This window comes from Labrus bergylta, chromosome 12 (genome assembly GCF_963930695.1).
Source record: "Labrus bergylta chromosome 12, fLabBer1.1, whole genome shotgun sequence".
NCBI classification, from domain to species: domain Eukaryota; kingdom Metazoa; phylum Chordata; class Actinopteri; order Labriformes; family Labridae; genus Labrus; species Labrus bergylta.
The window spans coordinates 4,300,350-4,322,075 of record NC_089206.1 but is presented as its reverse complement, the minus strand read 5'-3'; the positions used below and the strand labels follow the sequence as shown (position 1 = coordinate 4,322,075).

The following is a 21,726-nucleotide window of genomic DNA, read 5'->3' as shown; positions in this document are numbered from 1 at the left end:
ACATTTGTATTTAAAAAAAAAGATGTCAAGCTATTTCCAATCAATACATAACGAAATAACTCAACTAAATCAACATGACTTATGAGTATATTTAACAGATGAGTGAATATCGTGCCTGTCAGTATCAGAGAGTCGAGTTACTATCTGCAATCTCTTGGTTTTATATAACATAAATGAGTCAAATATCAGGAAGTCTCAACTGCACCATCTGTATCTGTGCTGTCAGCAGCTCTACTGTAAAAAAGAAAAACAGAGGACACATCTGTACTGAGCAAAGTTTATTGGAAAAACATTCAGATTCAGTTTTGTCCAAGTAAAAGTACATTTTTTTTCCTACCTGATTTCTTTCAATGTTGGTACAAAAGATCAGAGCATGTCTAAGGAGTGATTCCAGAATTTGTTTTGATTGATTTGAATTGATTCAAATATTACACACTCATGAAGTTTGTTGTAGAAAAAATGTTTAAAAAAAAAAAAAAAAAAGTACAAAAAGTTGCCAGTTGCTTGCTTGCTTGCTGACTATGTTGCAAATATTGTGCTTGTGTTACGTCGGTGAGGATTCACACCGGCCTCTCCTGCAGCAGGGGGCAGTTATCGACAGCTCCCCGTCTGTTCAGAAGGTTCCAGAACACAGAGGCTCCGGAGCAGCTGTGAGCCCGGCCGGGCTGCGGGACGGCAGACACGATCATGTCTTCCTTCAGGGGATCGTAGGACTTGAAGCGCCTGTGAAGCAAATCACAAGATCCAGAAAGGTTATTCAGAATTCATTTTCTTGCCTGAAGTATTCTATAGCTTTTTATTTTCCACAAAATCCAATGAAGAGACCAACACCAAACTTACACCAATCAGCCATAACATTACGACCACCTATGCGACAGTTTTTATTTTTTAAGATTAATTTTTTGGCTTTTATGCCTTCATTGGATAGAAAAGTGGATAGAGCAAGAAACTTGAGAGAGAGCGCGAGAGAGAGAGTGGGGAATGACATGAAAGGAGCCACAGGTTGGACTTGAACCCTTCTTGGTGGACTTTAGCCTTCATTCATGAGGCACGGCCTAACCGCTAGGCCATCAGTGCTCCCCCAATACAACAATTCCACCACTTTTGCACTGATTCTACATCTTCAGTTTTTGTTGAATGGTCAGAAAGGTGATAAGTCTATCTTACATTTATTGTCGAAGTTGTAGTGACTGTCGTTGGGGAACTAGAGTGCATCAATTGAAAGGTGTTGCTAATATTTTGCTCCGCTCATGTATGTTAATGGAATGGGCAAAAATATCAGGAACAGCCTTGTTTTTGTTGGTTTGGGTTACAGGACATCGACACGCTTATCCCTCAGCGTAATCATTCAGATTGTGCATTTAAAGTAGAAAACTGATGGTTGGTTCTTACTTGTAAGAATATGCCACCACTCCCACAGCGAGAACGAGAAACATGACGCCCAGGACCATGGCAATGGTGCCGGAAGAAGACAGATCTGAAACTGGGACAACAGAAAAAATGCACCATACTGTCAAACCTAAACAGACAACACATGATTCCTGTATGTTTGGCGGTTTTTGTTGCATACCCATGTCAACGTTGACTTTGGCACTGGTGGCGGCCAAACTGACATCATTAGCCATGGACACGTTGATGCAGTAGACACCAGAGTCGTTGAAGAAGTGACGCAGAACCAGCTGGCAGTCTCCGGAGGGCTCCACCATGTTGCACACGGTGTGAATGGGTTTCAAGCACTGTGCATCCAGGATCACACTGCACACCTCTTTTGGAAGGCTGGGAAAAAAAGAAGAAGCGCCAGTGGGTTAAAATACACAAAATAACAAAAAAGGAAATTATAAATCTGGGATCAAGTGCTGGAGGATTCACCTTCCCTGGCAGGTGACGGTGATATCCAGAACATTCTTGTCCAGGTGAGGTGCTACCATCAAGGCATTGCTCATTTGGACAATCTCTACCTTCTCGATACCCTCTGAAAACACAAGTCAAAAAGGGAACGATTGTTATTGTTACCAATTTGTATTTCATTCATCTTGATGAACTCCATTAAAAGTTAACTCACCACAAACTTCAATGCCGGTGCAGAAGGAGCCGTAGCGATAAATCACACAGTCATCGTCGGAGGGTTTGTCTGCAACATCTCTCTTAGCAACTAAGACCACCTGGGCATGGCCTGTCAGGATCAGAGGTCGTTTTACACCTGGTGACAATAAACAACAGAAGGGGGTTTTAATATATTTTTTAAAAAATGACATTTCTATAAAAGCCCCAAGCTGATGTTGTGATAGCAAGTAGGCCTACACTCTGGTTGGTTTCTTTTGCCACCATTTGAATATGTTAGATACGAAGCGCTATCCTCCTCAGCTTGTCAGAACAAATGAGAGTAGTCGCTCACATTAGCTAGAAATATGGCAAGATAGTTTCTTTGCTAAGTTAGTATTTTTTTTAAATGATACATCAGCTAGCAAACAAGCTAACATCTCTTGGAAATAGGGCCATACACTATTATTATTATTATTGTTCTGTTCTACTGTGGAAAAGATGTTGATTTCCATGTTAAGGTAACAGAAATGAAATCATATTCCAGCTACACGTTTTCTCCAGCATGTGACCCGGTTGGATTTGATTGTTTTCCTGATCCAGTAATGAATAAAAAAGGAGACCTGCCTGCACCATATCAACATGCAAAACTGGATTCAAATGAAGACTCTCAACAAAGTGATTCAATCTAGGCAACCTGCTCTGCTTGCTCTGAACAATGACAAAGATTTACATCACATTTACATGTTAGGAAATCAGCACGTCCTTGTATCTGGGTCATCAGGAAGTCAATCAGCTAGTATCAACTCAGTATCTTGAATGTTATCAGGACATATTGCTGCTGTTTTACATCTTGCCAAGGTTGAACAAGTGACCCTTTTGGAGGTAGAATAATAATGAAAACATTACCTGCTACAAGTCCGGTCTGTGCCTCGCTGTCAGCTGGCAGGACTTGGCTGACGGGCGAGGGAGTCTTGGCAACTGGAGGTGCTTCCGGAGCGGGCTGAGCGTTTGAGGCGGTGGAGGCCTCGTCCTCAGTGTTGTCCTCCTCTGTGTCCGAAGGAACCATGTTGACATTCAGACCAGCCGATTTGGTGGTTACCATCAAGGGGACAGCAGACATCAGCGCCGGCGCTTTCACTGTGCGCAGGAAAGATTCTGAGTTAGGTTTTTTGCTTTGATGAAATGTACAGATATAGATTGGAAAACCTTGTAAATGCTCTTCTATGTTCTGACCATCTTCAGCGTTTGTGTCTCACCTGTGGTGCCCTGATCAGCAGGTGGAGCCGGGGCCTTGGTCGGGCTCTCGATGGGGTCGCAGGCCCTGTCTGGGATCATCGCCTGGATCACCACCTGGGGCTTGAAGTGTCCGGTGCTGACGTAGGTGTGGGTGACGGTCAACTCTCTGGATATGAGGGCTCCGCTCTCATCTCCAAAGTCCCAGTTGAAGGTGATGTCTGCGTTGCTAAGGTAACCACTGGGATCGTGGAGGCTGATGGTGAAGGCGATGGCTCTGTTCTGGACGAATCGCATGTCTCCGGCGACGATGTCGTTCACTTGGTCCAGGGAGACAGCGAAGGGGATTTGATCTGGAAGGGCACAACACTTATTAGGGGTTTTGTCTGGATTTTACTATCAGGTGCTTACAGGCCTCAACGTACCAGTGATGGAAAACTGGGTGGACGCATATCCCAGAGGAATGAACTTCTCCTTGCTCCTGAAGTGGTAGATAACGATGTCCACGACGTAGGAGCCCAGCGGGATGTCGTCTGTGCTGATGGTCAGGGAGGAGGATGGGCCGTCTGCTACCTGCCAGTACTGACCTGCAAACAATACGCGACCATGTGAGAACATATGAAATACACTTTACTTCCTGTTTGCTTCAGATATATATTAATGAGTTCATATGTATTAATGTTAAATCAGTGGTTCCCAAACTTTCTCCGCAGGTCTCCCCTTAGGCAAATTCATATATTTTCAAGATGCCCCCCACCCCTCACCATACACATCCAATGTCTACAATCATTGGCTTCTTGATCTGACACTTTGCTAATGTAATAAAGCTGAAGCCTCATAGGGCAAGATATAAAAGGTTTCAAAATGTAATGCCTTAAATTCTTTGCACATGTGGGGAAAAGTAAGTACCTTAATCTGATCATATGATAAAGCTCATTTTTAATCCAGGGTCACATTTCATGCCCTGGCACAAGGCCTCAATAAACCTTTTGACCTTCAAAGAAAACATAATTGAGGTATTTTATCAGGGTTTTCAGCTCCACTCACCCCAGGTCTTCCAGACGAACACGTAAGCTGGCTTCTTGTCCTTCTTGATCGGGGTTCCATCGGGGAAAACTGCCTCCCAGTCCACGTTGGGGGCTGGGTATACTGGCTCAGACTCGTGGTGCTTTGTTCCTGAAGCATGAGACGGAGAAGTGTGACTGTTAGAGGCTGTGACAAAGAGATTTAGACAAAACTAATGCCATGCCTTTATTCATGTGTTTTAGGCAACGTTTAGTCTCTAATGGCCAGCAGGGGGCGACCCAACTGTTTGCGGGAAATTAGGTAGATAAAGTAGAAACCTATGACAAAATTAACTTTTGTTGTTGTTCTTAGATGTCGTTGATTTTGCCATTTGTAGTCAAATTTCTGTTTTCAGTGATTTTTCTGTGTAGTTATAAGCCATTTTTATGCTAACCAAAATTAGCATCCAAGTTTAAACCATTCAACATGTCATTATCATACATATCCAATAGCCAATGGGTGACATGATTGCAACAACCACTACTTTTTATGTGGTCATTTCATTGAGCTTAAAGCTAAAGTCAATATTGCTAACAGTGCAAAACCAGCGCAAATTTGCAGGAGGTTTACTGTCTTGTTTGAAAAAGAAATCGTTGCTTTAAAAAAAAAACACAAAAAGCTAAATTGCCACTGAGGCTGATGAGGAAGTCTTTAGGGGTTTTTGGGTTACATTTTGACCTGGTGATGGCGCTAGTTGGAAACCAAACAGGAGATCAAAACAAAAACATCAGGATTCAACCTGAAGGAAACATGAATCACTATGTACCACACTTCATTTAACTTCCTCCTGTAGCTGCTGAGACATTTTACCAAACTATTAAAATAATGGGCTAATAATGGCACGCTAATGTTTATCGTCTGGGGTCCAAGAATCTCTGCACCAACTTCATGCCAATATATCCAATAATTGTTGAGATATTTCAGGGGAAAACAATTGCCATCCACCAATGACAATACTATGGCTTAAAATGTGTGATATAGCATTGTGTTTGAGTTTGTGTTTGAGTTTGTGTTTGTTTGTGTACGCAGTGTGTTACCGTTGACAACGCAGTCTTCAGCCCAAACAACGTCTCCATCTGGCATGACCTTCTGGTTCTTCGGGAACTCTAGCTCAATGGTGAAGGTAACTTTGGCTCCTGTCAGTGTTGGTGAATCGTTGCCCACATTGAAAGTCACTCTTCCACCTAAAAGAGGACAGAAAAAAAAAACACACTGAGCAAAGGACACAAATGTTTCTGGATTCTCAAAACTTCTTTATTAATGCTTAAATGTATGATTTTGCCATTTTCAGGGTGTAAAAAAAGATGATGGCTCAGAGGTTTAAGAAGAACATAACATGATGAAATCCAAAAACAAAATAAAAAACTCTCAATAAGCTATATCCTGTCTACCAAAAAATGTCCCAAAAACGACTTTGCATAAAACAAACTGATGTGCTATGATACGATTCCTTTTAATTCGCAAACAATGCATCAACAGGTGTACCTTTCCAGGCCTCTTTGTATCGTGCGTCTCCTTCTTTCCAGACCGGGTACATCTTATTGTTCCATGATGGGTAGCGGGTGAAACGGTTTTTGGGCTCTGAAAACACAAAGTTGATCTAAATTGTATTCAAAACACTTTGTCAAAATACACTTATTTTTCTGCAATGTGTTATGTAGAAGTTGAAATTCCCAATAGTTTTCCAGTAAGACAGGGTCTTCTCCATTGCCGCTCCTACTCTCTGGAACTCACTCCCAAAAAACATCAGAGACTCCCCCACACTCACTTCTTCAAGAAATCCCTAAAATCTCACCTCTTCAACATCGCCTACAACCACTATCTCTCATCCTCCTTCCTTTCCATGACTTCTTCGTTGTATTGTTTTGTTTTGTTTGTTGTTGTTATTCCTTGTTATAGCATCTTAGTGCTACATAAGTCTAATTATTATTTTTGCAAAATAAGGTGCGAAAACTGTCGAGCTGAAGACTGTATTTCAAAAAAGTGACATTCATTTAATCTCTGTGTTTAACATTTACCCAAATCAAACTCATTATATTTCACATTTTCAAACATGTATTTAATACTCTGATGATTTAAGATGCCCGACCAGAGCCCAAATCACTGCCAGTGTACCTCTCTCATCCCTCCAATCCCTCTCATGTGATGTTCAGCTGAGCGTTTTGCATGAGTCAGTCACAGATTAACTGTCACAGGGCTGCATCAGGGTTTACACAACACGCTGGTTTATCAGATAAATCTTTTGATTGCGGCTTGATTTATACTAATTAAGCTTTTCTTCTACTCTCCTTTGAATCGTTTTAACATCTTGATGCTGCAGAAAAAGTGAACGGAGAATTATAAACGCAAACCCCTGCAAAGTCAGTCTGTTTGCATGTTTCATATACATGCAAACACATTTCTATATCATCCCGCTCCCCTGCATGTTCAAGGTTAAGTTTACATCCTTTAAGAATGTGTAAAAATATGCTGATTGGTTGTTGTAGAAATCCCTCTCTGTCCTTAATGGCCTTGAGGAGAATCCTTCTGAAAAATGTTCATGTGTGACGACTTCTTCACATTATCCTCCTTCATTGTGTCTTACCTCCTCTGTGTCATGTGCTAATGTGATTAAAACAGGCTTTTAAAAAAAATTTGAAAATCTGAAGGATTGAGATACATAACCCGGTTTCTTCTCAAAGGTCACATCACACCTTGATTTCATGCGTGGTTGACCAAAGAGGTCATGGGAAGAAAAAAAAACAGTCTAGACTCAAATCCTAAAGACCAGAACATGTGATGATCTTTCTGAGAACAACTGGGTCAACATATCTTAAATAAAAAACAACTTTATTTTATCATTCGTATTTATGTAAGCTAAGGTAAAGGTAGCCTCACTCACACATCTATACAAACAATCACTGAAACATGAGACCTTATAATGAACAGAGGATACTTTAAACTGTGTTATGAAGGTTTACTCTAAGTTACTCAAGGAGTTCCTTAGATAATGCTTTTATTCCTAATCAAGGCGTTATCGTTAATCTCTTTGACCTTTTATCTCCCTGATCTTTAACCCTTTCATGGTTTTTAATCAACTTCCTTTGTTTGAATCTTTTGGTGGTTTTTACTTTGACTTTTTCCTTTTCTTATTTGATTCCTTTCTGCTTTTAAATTGTTTTATTTCCTTTTTTATTTCTATAATTTCTGGAGCTCCGGTTGTATAATCTCTCTCACTATTTTTCCTCTTATTATAAATCATTGTCTTTCTCTATTTTACTTTCAGTTTGTAAAGCACTTTTAACCATGTTTTGAAAACTTTGAGACTTTCTCCTGAAGCCTCTCAGTGTAAGACCACCAGGCTTTACATTAACTCACATGACGTGGATTATTTTGGCTGCACATTTTCTTAATCCATGATCATGAGCACATTCCCTCCTCCATGGTGACAAACACTGTACGGCTCTTTTCATCTTAAACAAGCTGATATATTTCATATCTTTACAACAATTGTCTCTTTCTGTTTAATTCTTGACTTTGTAGTCCTTTGATTTGATGTTTCTCCTTCCTCTCACTCCTCATTTTGTTGTCGTTCCTCAGCTTCCTTATCTAGAAAATCCTTTAAATTCAGCTTCTTATTTCCGTCATTTCTGTCCTAAACTCGGAGGTGGAAAGTCAATTGCCTGAAGTAAATATTCAGCATTTAGCTGAATGGTACTTTACTTTACAGGCCAGCTCTTTTATTTTGAAAAATCAGCCCTTATTTGTCTTATTTCAGGGTCCAGGTAAGAAGAAGGAACATGACGTTTTTATAAACTTTTTAAAGTAGTTTTTAAAATCTGTAATTTGACTTTTACTTCAGTTGGTTTTGTTTTAAGTATTGTTCTTACTATTTGAGTAGAATATTTTAGTGCTCTTTCTGCCTCTGCCTAAACATGAACTCTGTGATATTATGGGATATAAAGATTTGTTTTCTTGTCTGTTCAGAATTTTAAAAAGCATTGTGTGACATTTACCCATCTGTCACACCTTAGTAACTATCCAAGATACTTCCTGTGAGTATTTCTGTTTCAGGCCACATTTTAAAATTTGTATAGAAATATTAAACCTCTTTACTCACTCAACAGCTTAAATCAAAAGTCTCTAGTTAGATTAAGCTTATACAAAACAAAGCATCGTCTAATTAAAGGTAAAGCTCCATTTTAAATTTGCTCTACATCCACAAACTGCATCAGTAAAATGCTTCTTTCAAAATAATGCATCACTAGTGAGAATCCATCCAATACATCATCATCCTACATTTGATGAACCTGCACTATTTAAGTTTGTGGCGCTGGTGGTGCAGCGTGCCTCGTGTGCGGAGGCTGCAGTCCTCCAAGCTGACGACCCGGGTTCGAATCCAACCTGTAGCTCCCTTCCCCCCTCTCTCTCTCTCCCTGATTTCCTTCTCTCCAAGCCCCAAAATGAAAACCTTTAAATGTAATTGAACCATATCTACATTAATAACTCTGTTTGAATGTCAGACTTTAACTTTAAAGTTTTTCTGTTGCCAGTTTTTCTTTTTTTCCTTCAGTTTAGGATCTGAGTACTTCATGCACCACGGTTTGAACGACTTCTTGTCCAGATTTTTGTCTTTTTCTCATCAGTCAAAATCTGCTCTAAATGTTGCATAAAGGATCCGCTCCCCGCTCCCTCTGACCTCTGTAATATTCTGTCAGGCCTCTGTAGACACAGATAAACTAAAAGCTCAGATCAGAAATGCAACGTGTCTACTTACTTGCTGCCGTCTGTGAAGCTGCAGCCAGCAACACCAAAAGCACGAGAGACGTCCACATTGTTACTGCCCCTTCTTCTTTAAGAAAAAAATCCCTTTTGTGAGCACAGGGGAACAGAAAACCGGCTTTATAAACTCCCCAACGTTTGACCTCACAAGTGTGCATGAGGCTTGAAAACGCCCCCTTGCACGGCCCTGCAGACAGAACCCTCCTTCACTGAGATTTAGGGGGGCTCCAGGAATAATTGTAATTTGTGTATTTACAGCAGGAGCACGCCTTGAGGATTACAGTCACACATACAGTAGACAAAGCACTTCATAGTCACATAAGATATGCAAAAAAAAAACTCCACATGTTCTTCTTGCAAAGTAACAGAAAGGAATCACGAGAAGAGCTCGAGTGTGCATTAAGCGGACAAAAGAAATAAATTATCCTGTAAGTGTGAACTGTATTAAGCTTTTATTAAGTATTAATTTAGTCAGGGGAAGAAATAACAAGTGCATTCACCCAAGAAGTGCAATTTAAGACCATTTGCAACACTTGATTAATTAACCTGCAAGGGGGAAAACCATCGGATGTTAATGTTTCAGATAAAAATACATCAATATATAAGTTTAAACAAATATAACAATGTGGGTGTCATGAATTAAAGCTTCTTTAAGGAGTTTATAAATGTCTCATTTTAATATCGATGTGACCCACAAAAGCAAATAAGATCAGCTAAAACATGACTACATGTATGTTGTTCACTTAATGCCTGTCACAGCGGACACGGGGTCAGATTAGAGGACAAAGCCATTTACAGTATGCAAACAAAAGAGCCTTTGTTTACATCCGTTTCACAGCCCATATTACACAACGATTTTGACAATACATGCACATATAGTTAAATGCACATAATGTAAAGAAGCAGGGGGCGGGAGGGGTGTTTAGAGATCATTAATGTGCAGACCATGATTGGCGAACACATCAGATATTGAACAAAGACGTCGACAGGATAGACGTCAAATTAAAATGTCCTCAAACGGTATATTATAACGATCATGACTTGTTGAGTTAAGGACACTGCAGGCCCATTATGCACGTCATAGTTCTTAATTTCACTGAAACAGCACGTTGAACAAAGGAATATTTAGTTTCTTTATTTTCTGAAGATTTATTTTTGGGCTTTTCATGCCTTCAATTAGATACAGGACTGTGGATAGAGTTAAGGAGAGAGAGAGAGTGAGGAATGACCTGCAGGAAGGGAGCCACAGGTCAGATTTGAACCTAAGCCGCCCACTTCAAGGACAACAGCCTCTGTACATGGGGTGTGCAAACTAAGCACTAGGCCACTGGCACCTCCTCGAATCCACTTTTTTAAAGATTTATTTTGGGCTTTTCATGCCTTTAATGCAGAGAGAGGACAGTGGACAGAGTCGGAAACCAGGGAGAGAGAGCGGGGAGTGACATGCAGAAAGGGGCCACGGGTGGAAGTGAACCCAGGCCTACCGCTCGAGACGAGAGTCTCAATACATGGGACGCGCGCCCTAACCATTGTGCCACCAGCGCGCCCCTCTTGAATCCACATTTAATGGAACTTATCACCACATGTGACGTTTCGGGCTGTTCATCAGACATGATGCTGTTACAGGTAAAAGTCCTGCAGACAAATCTTTACTGAAGTCGTTCATTAGAAGTACGATACTGAATGAGTCTCACTGAGGTGACTTGTACTTAAAAAAATTTTGTACTTCTTCCAGCACCATCCATCCATTATCTATTCTGCTTTTCCTGTTCGGGCCGTGGGGGGGCTGGAGATGATTCCTAGCTGCCATTGGGCGAGAGGCAGGGGTACACCCTGGACTGGTCGCCTGTCAATCACAGGGCTGACATATAGAGACAGACAACCAGTCAAATTCACCGCTATGGGCAATTTAGAGTCAGCAGTTAACCTAACGAGCATGTCTTTGGACTGTGGGAGGAAGCTGGAGTACCTGGAGAGAACCCACACATGCACGGGGAGAACATGCAGACACCACACAGAGAGGCTCCTGTCCTTTTGGGGATTCACTGGGAGGCAACAGCGCTAACTACTGCAACAACTTGCATCCCTCTTCCAACACAAGTGCTCTGTTATGAATGAAACTCTTGCATTTATACTTTAGTAGAAATAAACAAGAAATGCCAGGAAACCTTCAGACACAGAACGGTCATTCCTCTCTCTCGCTCCCTGGTTCCTGACTCTGTCCACTGCCCTGCCTCTACATAAAACCATAAAAAGCCCAAAAAAATAAACCTTTACAATAAAAGAAGAAAAAAAGAGCGGGTTGAAATAATCAATGCTTGACTCCGCTCCTGTATTTGGTAGCAAACCTGTCAATGCCTAATATCAGATAAATATGGAAATATACAAAATACTAATCCTGCCAGTATACAAGTGTACAAATGTTCATAAGAAAACAGTTAAATAATTTAATATAATACACAATAAAGTCAGGTGTCGATGTCGTGCTTTGCCTCTGGTCACTTCCTGTCAGCACCTGCTGTGTGTCTGATCGGACTTAAAGCTGTTTGTTTACACTTCCTGACGTTGTTTTCTCCTTGATTGTGTTTTATTTACTCTCTGATGTTTGTCGCTTTGGATAAAAGTGTCTGATACATGAATTGTAGTAAAAAAAAAAGTGACAGGTGCTGTGTAAATAACTTGATGATATTTTAAGCCTCTGTGATTATAATAAAAAATAAAAATGTGTAAAAATGTTTTTTTAAAGATATAAAACAATAGAATCTGTTCTAGATCATGAGGGTGCTGTTGAGTTTGGAGTCGTTTCCTCAAAGCATGTGCTCTCAGATACAATATGAGTCGTTACTGAAAGCTCTGCTTCGGTCATCTGACTCATTTTTTGGCAGCACGTCTAATTATTCGTGACTCGGTGCGGATTTACTCAGAAATTGATGCTGTTACTGATGAAAATCTCTCTGAGTCAATCTGCATCATGAAAAACAGCTTTTTATTTGTCTCAGGAAAGTTACCTCTAATTGGTCGTGCTGAATTTGCTGCTGTAATAATGATAAAAACATTTAACTGTAAATAAGAGTTTTATATTTCTGTGTCGTTATCAGGGGTCACTCCGGCTGCCAGGAGAGGCCGTGCTCGCAGGAAAAAAAGAGGAATGCAACGATAATGAGGATTATTGAAATGCTTGTGACTCCCTAAATTCATCCGGCTTTGTCTTTGTACCCCGAGAACTATAAAGTGACTTTGTTAAAACATTTTTTGTCTCCTTATCATATGCCGAAATGTGACACTAGTTAAACCTCTTTTTTTTTTAAACAATGTCAGCATTCACAGCAAATCCCCCTTAAAACCTGTTTCATCTTGTGGTCACCGTGGACCCTTTCACTCCTTTCAGACCTCCACACGAGTGAACAACAGAGAAAGTAGAAGTGTAAGCATCGAAGTAAAATGAATGCACTCAGTACAGTTTTTTAAAAAAGACTGATGCAGCAGAAAATGTCGTAATAAACCAGATTTAAAAAAGTTACTGAAAGCAAACGCAGCTAAAAAAAATCAATAAATACATTTCATGAAATTATTGGAGTGTTGCTAAGAGTTATTTAAGATGTTTGCTGCAATGCTCACATCTCATTAACCACGTTTTATATGAAAGAAAAGCCTGGCGACTGTTAGCTTAGCTTAGCATAAACACAGGATGCTAAACTAGCCCAGCTCTGTAAATGTACCAAACAGATTAACAACTTAAAATTGACTAGTTACTAATTTAAAAGTAGAAGTTTAACAAAACAGTAGGCTAACCATACCCCTTAGTTTTGAGTTTATTTAAACAGAACAATATTTTATTAATTGTTTAATTTTCCTCTCTAGTTGGAAAGCTAAGATACTGTTACGTTGTTCTGGATGCTAATCGTGTTTATAAATGCAGCTAATTCGACAATATCTACATTTATTTCCCAAGTTGATCAGCTACTTAAAAGACAGTTGTTAAAATCTGAAGTAAAGGGTCTTATTTAAAGATAAAACAAGATATTTGATATTTATCAGATTTTGTTAGACAACAGCTAGCGTTAGCATTACACTACCTCCTCGCGTACCTTGCCATTTATTAGTGTTACATGACAACAGAGGTTACAGTGGCAAGAAAAAACTTCCTTTAAGAGACAGAAACCTCGATAAGAACCAGGGGGCTTGAAAAGAGTGATACAGGGAGATGCAAGAAGGAGAAGGATAGAGGCCCGGGTTCGGGTCCAACCTGTGGCTCCTTTCCTGCATTTAATTCCCCATTCTCTCTCTCCTTGATTTCTGACTATATTCTACAATTCTACAATTCACTTAGCAGACACTTTTATCCAAAGCGACGTACATCAGAGAGTAAGAACAACACAAGGAAGGATCTAGAAAAAAGGGAACAATGTCAGTAAGAGCAAACGATCAGCTTTGAGTCTGATTGGACACACAGGTGCTGACAGGAAGTGACCAGAGGCAAAGCACAACATTGAGGGCAGTTCTTGAGAGCTCTAATCAGTATAGAAACCATCTTATAAGTCCTCGTTATCAAACAAAAACCATCGTCATTACCATCATCATCATCAATAATATGGAGACCATCATCATTAAGTTAGTAGGTATTCATGAAAGAGCTGGGTCTTTAGCTTTTTCTTAAAGGTGCAGAGAGACTCTGCAGATCGTATGGAGTTTGGAAGTTCATTCCACCACCGGGGGGCGACAGAGGAGAAGAGTCTAGTCAGAGACTTAGGAGCCTGGTGTGAAGGTTGGATCAGACGCCTTTCATTGGCAGAGCGTCACTACGCAGGAGGGAGTGTAAACCTGGATCAGAGAGTTAAAGGAGGAGCTGTTTTTGTCGCTGTTTTGTAAGCGAGCAGCAGAGTTTTAAATTTGATGCGAGCAGTAACTGGGAGCCAGTGTGAGGAGATGAACAGCGGAGTGACATGTGCTCTTTTAGGAAGGTTGAAGACCAGTCGTGCTGCTGCATTTTGTATCATTTGCAGAGGTTTGATAGTGCATGTAGGAAGACCTGCCAGTAGAGAGTTGCAATAATCCACTGTCATATCTCTTAATAAAGGCATTCTAACCCAATAATAGATCTTCTTTTTTTTTTTAAGTAAACTATATTAACAGCTCTATTGTTTGTGTGTACAGAGATAAGTTTTGCAGATGATGTTGCAGTCATACACAGATGGTTAGACTGAATTGTTCATGGTGGTTTAGAGCTCTCTTCCAGTCACAACAGCTCACAGGTAGTGTGTTTGCACATTGACGTATACCTCACCCAGCAGGTTACACAAGTTTCTGGTCGTTGTTCATCAAGTTCAACTAACTTTTGCGTGTTTGTGATGAGAGGGAAGGAATCGTCTCTGATGTCCTGGTACCGTGGACAGGTGGTTAAAAAGTGCAGCTCTATTTCTACCATAGACTGTAAAAATAATTTAAAAAAAATAAAAATATATATATATATATATATATATATATATATATATATATTTATTATATTTATTTTTAAATTATTTTTACAGTCTAAAATAATTAATTAAAACATTTAAAAAATAAAATAAAATAAATATATATATTTATTATATTTATTTTTCAATTATTTTTACAGTCTAAAATAATTAATAAAAAAAATAACTAAATAAATAAAAACATACACATATATATATATATATATATATATATATATATATATATATATATATATTATATTTATTTTTAATTATTTTTACAGTCTATGGTAGAAACAGAGCTGCACTTTTTAACCAGAAGTCCACGGTCCAAAAATTCTACCTCCTGTTGGGTGCAGTGTGTCGCTCTTTCCTCCTGCAGTTCCACAAAGTGTCCACCGGGCGGCGCTGTGAAATAACATCATTCAGCAGTGGAGATCCGCTACCCTTTGATTACCGGAAGTGCTAAAACGACGACGAAAGATGGCCGAAGTAATAGAGCTACAGAAACTGAAGGTTTGTGGTTCCTTAAATATGCTTTTAATGCGCACATTTAGACGCACTTACGAGTAGAAATAACTTAGCAACGGTCGTTATGGTTACCGCCAAAGCGCAGAGCAGGTGAACGGACAGCTGAACGGGTTGATTGATGAAATGTGTCCGCCAGGTGTGAAGCTCCGGGTGTTCACGTTGTTCATTCAACGGAGATAAAAAAAGAGATTTAAAGTTAAAATACTAACTTTAGGATAAAATACGGTTCAGTTTGAGCTCTAAAAGAAAGCTCACACTGTTTGGTACAGTGTGTTTTATTTGTTTTAGCCTGTTTGATCTACATCCTCCTTTAAACTCATGTTAGCGCCGAAAAACACACTCCGGGAATTTAATTTAATTTAATTTATCCACTTCCGGATTTTAATATATTTAGAGAAGCTTCTCTTTGCAAACAAAATGTTTATTTACGTTATACTTTGTTTTTCAGATCCATAGGACCACATCATCAATCATAAAAAAGCACAATAAAATATAAATACAGGAATTAAATGAATCGAATATGTTTATTTTATTTTATTTACCATTTTATTTTATTTTATTTACCATTTTATTTTATTTTATTTACCATTTTATTTTATTTTATTCACCATTTTATTTTATTTTATTTACCATTTTATTTGATTTACCATTTTATTTATCATTTTATTTTATTTACCATTTTATTTTGTTTTATTTACCATTTATTTTATTTTATTCACCATTTTGTTTTATTTTATTCACCATTTTATTTTGTTTTATTTACCATTTTATTTTATTTTATTTACCATTTATTTTATTTTATTCACCATTTTGTTTTATTTTATTCACCATTTTATTTTGTTTTATTTACCATTTTATTTTATTTTATTTACCATTTATTTTATTTTATTCACCATTTTGTTTTATTTTATTTACCATTTTGTTTTGTACCTTTTGCACAAATTAGAATTTATTACTGTAATATTATTTATCTTATTTTACCTTATTTTGGTTGTATTGCACCGCGGGATGGAGACAAACTGTATGTCTGGCATATTTTGATATTGACAATAAAGTTGACTTTGACTTTGATAATGTCAGTACAGTTCAAAGTTTGTCAGTAGTTAAAATACAAAGAGGCTGCTGTGTCTTTAAAAAAAGAAAAAAGAATAATGCTGCAAAGATTTATTCTAAAATGTGAGCGGCATCTTCAGGCTGACGGAAAAAACTCTGATGCTGATGGTTGTGAACTGTGAATAATCCACAGACTTCCCTTGGACTACTATGTATTGACACAATTTGTGTCAATTAATTTATTAGCTTTTGTAGTAAAAGTTTCTGTCTTGTTGTTTCAGCTTGCCGAGCTGAGGCAGGAGTGCGAGGCCCGAGGTCTGGACACCAAGGGAAACAAAGGAGAACTCATCGCCCGGCTGCAGGCCTATCTGGAAGAGCATGGTGAGGCCAAACACTTAAATTACTCCCGTCTCTGCATTGATCAAGTTCTGATAAAAGATGCTGCGAGCTCGCCTTGTTTGTGTTTTCATGTCTTGTTTGAATTCTCCTCATTCCACCACAGAAGAAGACGTGGATGTTGATGATGTTCTGGCAGAGGACACAGAGGTAATGTTTAATTCGCTTTGTCTTCAGTCTCGGATCTCATCACAGCAAACCACAAAGAAGAGCTTAATGTTTACGCTTTTCCTTTCAGGACTTCACAAAAGTTGAGAGTGCCAACAACGTGAAAGTCATCAAGGATTCTGAGGAGTCTGAGAGCGAGCCGTGAGTTCATTGTCGTACAGTTCGCACGCTATTTAAACAAACACCAAATAACACGAGTTCGCTTTGGGGCGACTGATTGGCTCAAATGTCAAAGTAGAAAAGAAGCCTGGCTTGCAGTTTTTCCCTGCTTATGCTGAGCTAGACATTTTATTTGCACTAATATGCATGCTCTTCTTCTTCTTCTTCTTACTGCTGCAAAAATTGGATATCTGCCAATCTTAAGTTTATTTCCCAAAATGTCATCATGTTTGTTTATTTAATTTGGGGGAAGTATCGTTCTCATGTCCACGCTGTAAACCACCGCCTGAAACTCATCCTCGAGGCCAAGACTTAGCGGCTTATTTCTTACCACTTGGTGTGTTGTGGACGTCACCAGATTTGATGCTGAAATGTCCCACATTGATTTTTACAGATATTTAATCTGTCATTAACATATTTTTCTTTCAGACCTGAAGAGAAGAAGGTGGTGAAAATAACGCCTCCATCAACTGCCACTGAAGTACGTATGACTCGCCTGCATCCACTCATAAATCATCAAAAGCTCCTAATCATGTGCTCTGAGGTTTAATTCAAACTTTTGTTAAACAGAGACTACAGCAGAGAGCTCAACGATTCAACCTACCCGCAACAGCTGAGAGCAAAAAGGCCATACGCGCTGCAAGGTAAGACTTTATGATTTACCACCCATCTTCTCTAAGTGACAGTTTCCTGTAGGAAACAATTTAAAAACGTTGCACCATCATGTGGAGAATAACGACATGAGGTTAGCATTTTATTTAAGAAACTCAGCCGGACTTGTTCAACAGAAACACAGAAATAATTCACCCCCTCCTCTGGGTGAGAGTCGAGAATAAAAGTGTGAAACAAACCGCGCAAAAAAACCTCATACCTTCTTAAATTCCAGATTAAAGCACTAAAGCATTAAAGCATTAAAGTTGATTCCAGTAAAAACTTGGGAAACATGTTATTGAGAGTTTACACTGAAAAGGAAAGAAAACATTCAGTAAATCAAATTTGAGTCTCTCTCTACCTTTTAAAGGAAAGTCCATTTACTTCAGTGTTTACAGAAAGCATGTGTATTTTTAATTTTAATTTGTCCATTCAGTTAAAACCTTTATGACAGAGTCGAGGTCAAGATAGGAAGACAGCACCTTACACACAAACACATTTTGTACTTTCTTTACTTTTAATTTGTAGCTTTTTTAAATGTTTAAACCGAACAGAATAAAATGAGAAATTGTATTTAAAGTTTGTGATTATTTCAAAGTTGATGTTGAACTAATGATGCCCCTTCTTATCCTCAGGTTCGGCTCATCCGATGAGTCCACTCCGTCCTCAGGTGAGTTGAATGTTGAAAACTGATGTGAAAATGAGTTTGTCCCCTGAAATAAATCACTCCTGTCCTTTGACGTCAGGCTGTAAATATATTCTAAAAAACAAAAGTCTGGATGACAAATCATAAAATATTTATTCTTAGTCTCAAGTGACGGGCAAGAGACCTTTTAACCTTTGGGGCTTTTTTCTGTCTTCACACACACTGTACACAAAAGTTGTAAAAAAAAATGTCCAGAAATGTTCACGGTGAGCTGCATGTGTGAATGCAAACGGCGATATTTTCAACCCGACTCTACCCCATTTTACCAGTCTCATCAAGATTTAGTATTTCACTTATACTCCTTTTTAAATAAAGTTTGAAGAAAATAAAATAATAGTTCTGAGCTCTAGTTTTTTAATTGATATTTTTTTTGCATAATGTTTTTTGAATTTAATTTGAGAGACCTGTCGCTCTCAAAAGGTCAAAGGTGTGTTTTCTATCAGCTGCCTCTAACACTTTAATCCCTCTGTGGTCCAAACAGGTCCCGTCGCCAACAGTAAAGCTGCTCCTGTAAGTCTTTGTGCTCTGAGTTTATTCATCTTCCTGACTGAAGTCCTCATTACTCTGCGTCCAGCTTCAAGATGATGATGAGTGATCGATTGTTTTCTGTTCTATGAAGGTGAATGTTGATCAGCTGAAGAAGAGAGCCGAACGATTTGGCATGAACGTCTCATCCGTTTCACAGAAGGTAACCTTTTTTCTTGCACTTGTGAAATTCACGTTGTGGGACGCCGGTGGTCAAGCGGTTAGTTTGCACGCCCCATGTACAGAGGATACATAACTCATAGGGGGCAGCCCGGGTTGGAGTCTGACCTTTGGCTCCTTCGCTGTGTGAAGAGGTGAAAAGGCTCCAGCAACACTTTTAGTATGAAGGTCGACTTTATTAACAAATTAGAGCGACGCGTCCATCAGGGTCATTTGGATGACGGTCTAAATGAGTGACGCCCCCTCCAACCAGATTTAGTTAATTTCAGATGACCCTGATGAAGGCCACAAGCCGAAATGCGTTGGTCTAATTTGTTAATAAAGTTGATCTTCATACTACGAGTGTTGCTGGAGAGTTTTCACCTCTTCATGCCCCTTGATAGTCGGAGAAGTCGTGCCTTAAAATCCCACTCTGCTCCTTTGCTGTTTGTCATTCCCCAATCCCCTGCTTTCTGGTTTCAGACTCTATCCACTGTCCTCTCTCTCTCTCTCTCTGATAAAGGTGTGAAAAGAGATTCATGTTGTGCACTATGCACCCTTATGTTTGTTTTCTGCCTGGATCTATATTTCTGCCCCTTTTTGAGTCTAATTCTGGCATCACAGTGACACTGACGTGTTGTCGTTGTTCCAGATCGAGGATGATGAAAAGCTGAAAAAGAGGAAGGAGAGGTTTGGAGCCGCAGCAACTCCAGCTGCAGCCGGAGCTCCTGATGTCGAGGTGGGTTTATTCCCCATAGCTTATAGAGATGGGGGAAAAAAATTACGTAAAAATTGAGATTCTTATCTTCTGAGATTTTAAATCGATTCATTAGTTCCAAAAGTCTGTTTGTGTTTTTGCTAATCAGTCACTCCCTGCTAAGTGCTAAGGCTAGCTCTTTAACTCAGTAGAAAGACAAATGGAGCAGCAAGACATTCAGCCGGTCTCACAGATGACTGGAGTAGATCTTCGAGTATGTCCTCATTCAATAATAGACTTTGAATCCAGAATCATTTTGAATTTAAAATAGATTCTGAATCGAGTCGTGACCCCAAGAAGTGAATCATGAGTCACCCAAAGATTCCCAGCACTTAAAGCTAATATTTCTTCTCATATTTCCCCACAGTGTCTTTAGCTGCTTATAAATGTCTTTACTGTCCTGTGTAGTTCACTCTTATTCCTGTTAATATTTATCTTGTGTATTCTGTACACATACTTGCTTCTTGTCTTCGTGCGGCTGTAACGCTCGACGTTCCCCTCTGGAGATCAACAACGTGTATTATCTCATCTTAAATGTTTTTATGTGTTTGTGTCTTTCTCCGCAGGCGAAGAAACTGAAGCGTGCCGAGAGATTTGGAAATGTTTGAATGAAGTTTCAGGGTTTTTTTTTTTTTTTTTCTTCTTCTTCTTTTTTTGTTGTTGTTTTTTTTGTAAAGCGTTTTTATGGCTGCACAACAGACGTTCCCGAAGACTTCACGTGTCACTTATTTGTACTGACTCTGTAAATCAAAGGTACAATTAAACACAAAGATGAATAGATGGTGTGTCCGATCATTTGAACAGCTTTTAGAAAAAGGTGTAAATTAGACGATCCCTGCTAAAGCATCTTATTCATCAGTGAATGGAGCTTTGTTTTCCAGATCCTCTGTAGCCTCCGAAGCATGTTTAGTTAAGTTTTTATTTCTGTCACTTCTTTGTTGTTGTTTCCTAAACGTAGTCTTCATCACATCAAAGCTGCAGTCAGTCAGTCGTACGTCAAACAGCTGCTGCTTCACGGGAAAAAAACCTTCTGTTTCGTCTCCGCTGATTAACGTCTGTGTCATCTAAAGAAAATAAAACTTCAAGCCACCTGAAATAACCCGAATCAGACAGAATATGAAAAGCTTAGGTGATGGTTCTGCTTCGTTTGAGTGTGTAACTTTGAATAGACTGTTCAATAACGAAGCAGTGAAGCAGTGGATCGCTTGTTTTCAGGGGAGAGTCATTATTGTTTAATCCGCTCTGATCTAAACGCAGCATCTAAAAAAAGTCCTAATCATCAAACGTACAGTCAGGAGAAGTGAAACTTTGGGCCGTGGAAACAGAAAATGTGTAATAAATCAGAATAAGGGCCGAGTAACAACTTCTAGATTAAACTGGATTAAAAATGTCTTCAAGTTTGAAGAGAGGAGTCCATTTTGTATTTCAGTTTTTTTGATTTAACGATATTAAACGTTTTGTTCTTACGATCTCTGGTTGAATGGTTTGAGCTTGCGTGTGTTTAATTGTACTGTTGGTGGTCAGACGGCCTGTTCTTCTCTTTTAAGTGCATCATTCGAACACCGCTTCAGTTTTCAATCCATTTTATAACCTTTTTGTGATTTAAATAATAAATTGTTTTCAAATTTTTCATATCTGCATTGTCTTATTTTTGTATTTATTTTTTTGTTTCCTGTAGATCATTGTGATGTCGGCTTGAGAAAACAAGAGACACAACAAACATTTGAAGTTTAACACTTTAATGGAGGTCACTTTTTATTTGAAATGTTGGAATTTTCTCTGAGGATTATTGCAAGAAGATTGAAATCATGATTGAAGATCAGTTATTTTTTGAAACAAAAATCAAAATAAACTCTGAAAGTCTTTAGAGCTTTGACATTAAACTCTTTAAAGACTCCTATCAAAAACAAAAATAGTTTTTTAAAAATGACACACCTTAGTGCGCAACTTTATTTATATAGCACCTTTAAAGTGAGATGTTTATATAGTGCTTTGACAAACAAGAAAAGGCAAAAATCAACTTATTAAGCATCACTAGTCAGGCCAAACAGAGAGAAACAAAAGAC

At 38.8% G+C, this 21,726-nt stretch overlaps 2 protein-coding genes across 2 annotated transcripts; one reads left to right on the top strand and one right to left on the bottom strand.

The window, feature by feature from the left end:
- Nucleotides 1-455: 455 nt before the first annotated feature.
- pmelb (premelanosome protein b) lies at nt 456-9,245 on the bottom strand. Its single transcript, XM_020650282.3, has 12 exons — nt 9,098-9,245; nt 5,827-5,922; nt 5,379-5,525; nt 4,324-4,452; nt 3,702-3,863; nt 3,300-3,629; nt 2,950-3,180; nt 2,063-2,200; nt 1,870-1,972; nt 1,571-1,776; nt 1,393-1,483; nt 456-723 (listed from the first exon to the last, which is right to left on the bottom strand). Exons 1-12 carry the CDS (start codon nt 9,153-9,155, stop codon nt 561-563), a joined length of 1,854 nt encoding a protein of 617 aa, XP_020505938.1. The 5' UTR covers nt 9,156-9,245; the 3' UTR covers nt 456-560.
- Nucleotides 9,246-14,945: 5,700 nt separating this feature from the next.
- On the top strand, nt 14,946-21,294 carry sarnp (SAP domain containing ribonucleoprotein). The gene is made up of 11 exons (XM_020650261.3): nt 14,946-15,071; nt 16,421-16,520; nt 16,642-16,685; nt 16,774-16,844; nt 17,292-17,343; nt 17,433-17,506; nt 18,149-18,183; nt 18,701-18,729; nt 18,839-18,907; nt 19,556-19,642; nt 20,227-21,294. The coding sequence occupies exons 1-11, from the start codon at nt 15,039-15,041 to the stop codon at nt 20,266-20,268; spliced, it is 636 nt and encodes a 211-aa protein (XP_020505917.1). The 5' UTR covers nt 14,946-15,038; the 3' UTR covers nt 20,269-21,294.
- Nucleotides 21,295-21,726: the final 432 nt, after the last annotated feature.